This window comes from Atta cephalotes (genome assembly GCF_000143395.1).
Source record: "Atta cephalotes unplaced genomic scaffold scaffold00014, whole genome shotgun sequence".
NCBI lineage: Eukaryota > Metazoa > Arthropoda > Insecta > Hymenoptera > Formicidae > Atta > Atta cephalotes.
This window is the reverse complement of record NW_012130078.1, coordinates 3,156,849-3,157,840: the sequence shown is the minus strand read 5'-3', so window position 1 is coordinate 3,157,840 and position 992 is coordinate 3,156,849. Positions and strand designations below refer to the sequence as shown.

Genomic DNA, 992 nt, shown 5'->3' with positions numbered 1-992 from the left:
GTAATATTCCTTCCCTATTTTTTAATTTGAAAATAAATATTATAATAAGTACTATTCAATTTTTACATAATCTTTATAATTCAAGGCAGACGAAAAATTAAACAACTTTTAAACCAATAAGAAAATTGCGTTGCCAAATTCAAATATTATTTAAAAATAAAACAATATATAACATATATTTTTTATAACCCAGTAAACACCAATGAAGATTAATATAACATCAATGTTATAATTTCACTCAATTATATAAATGTAATACAGCACATGTATTACGTAATAGTTATATTGAAATTATAACATTGATATCATACTTTTAATTGGTATTTATTGAAAATATATTTTGAGTAGTGATCTACGTCCTTATTAAGAAGTATTATAATTTTATTTGATGATCATGATTTTTTTCGAAGTATCATATCAAACATTAGTGAATTTATTTAATTTATGAATCTGTTAATTTCGGACAAATTCAGTGTTTTTCTTATATCTACAATACCAAGCATTTAAATTATTGGCTTGAGAGTTTATTACACGCGCGATCGAAATCTACTGACATATATGTGCTGAAATTTACTTACTGAAATCTGAAGCAACTGACGCGTGCAATAGTAGTACAAGCAAAAAAGCTTTTAACTGCATCTCTTCGTTCTCTCTTTCTCTCTTACTCTTTTTTCTATTCGATAAATCTGAAGCACGCAAAAGAACACTTTTATACTTATCGATATTCACGAACGATAGAGACAGAGATTTACTTGCAGTATTACGCGGACCAGGAGTGCATACCATACACTTTCACTGTTTACGATACATCTGAGAGAACGGTTAGCGAACTGTTTCCGAGTAACGAAAATTTGGTGTAGATTATGTAATTGTATTACGAAAACTTGAAGAGAAGGGTGATGTATTCGAGTGGGAGCGAGAAATGTCATTAAAAGTTTCTTTTTTTTTTACATTTGGATTAGTTTTTCATTTAACGACATAAGAGAGAAAAC

General features: G+C 28.0%; 1 protein-coding gene across 1 annotated transcript in view; it reads right to left on the bottom strand.

Annotated features, from left to right (window-relative positions):
* Positions 1-786, bottom strand: part of LOC105617878 — a 12,921-nt gene extending 12,135 nt beyond the window's left edge. Inside the window, exons 1-2 of the mRNA XM_012199421.1 lie at positions 753-786; positions 579-686 (exon numbers count right to left, since the gene is read on the bottom strand). Coding sequence (XP_012054811.1) covers positions 579-686; positions 753-786 — 142 coding nt within the window. The remainder of the gene's footprint in view (positions 1-578; positions 687-752) is intronic.
* Positions 787-992: the final 206 nt, after the last annotated feature.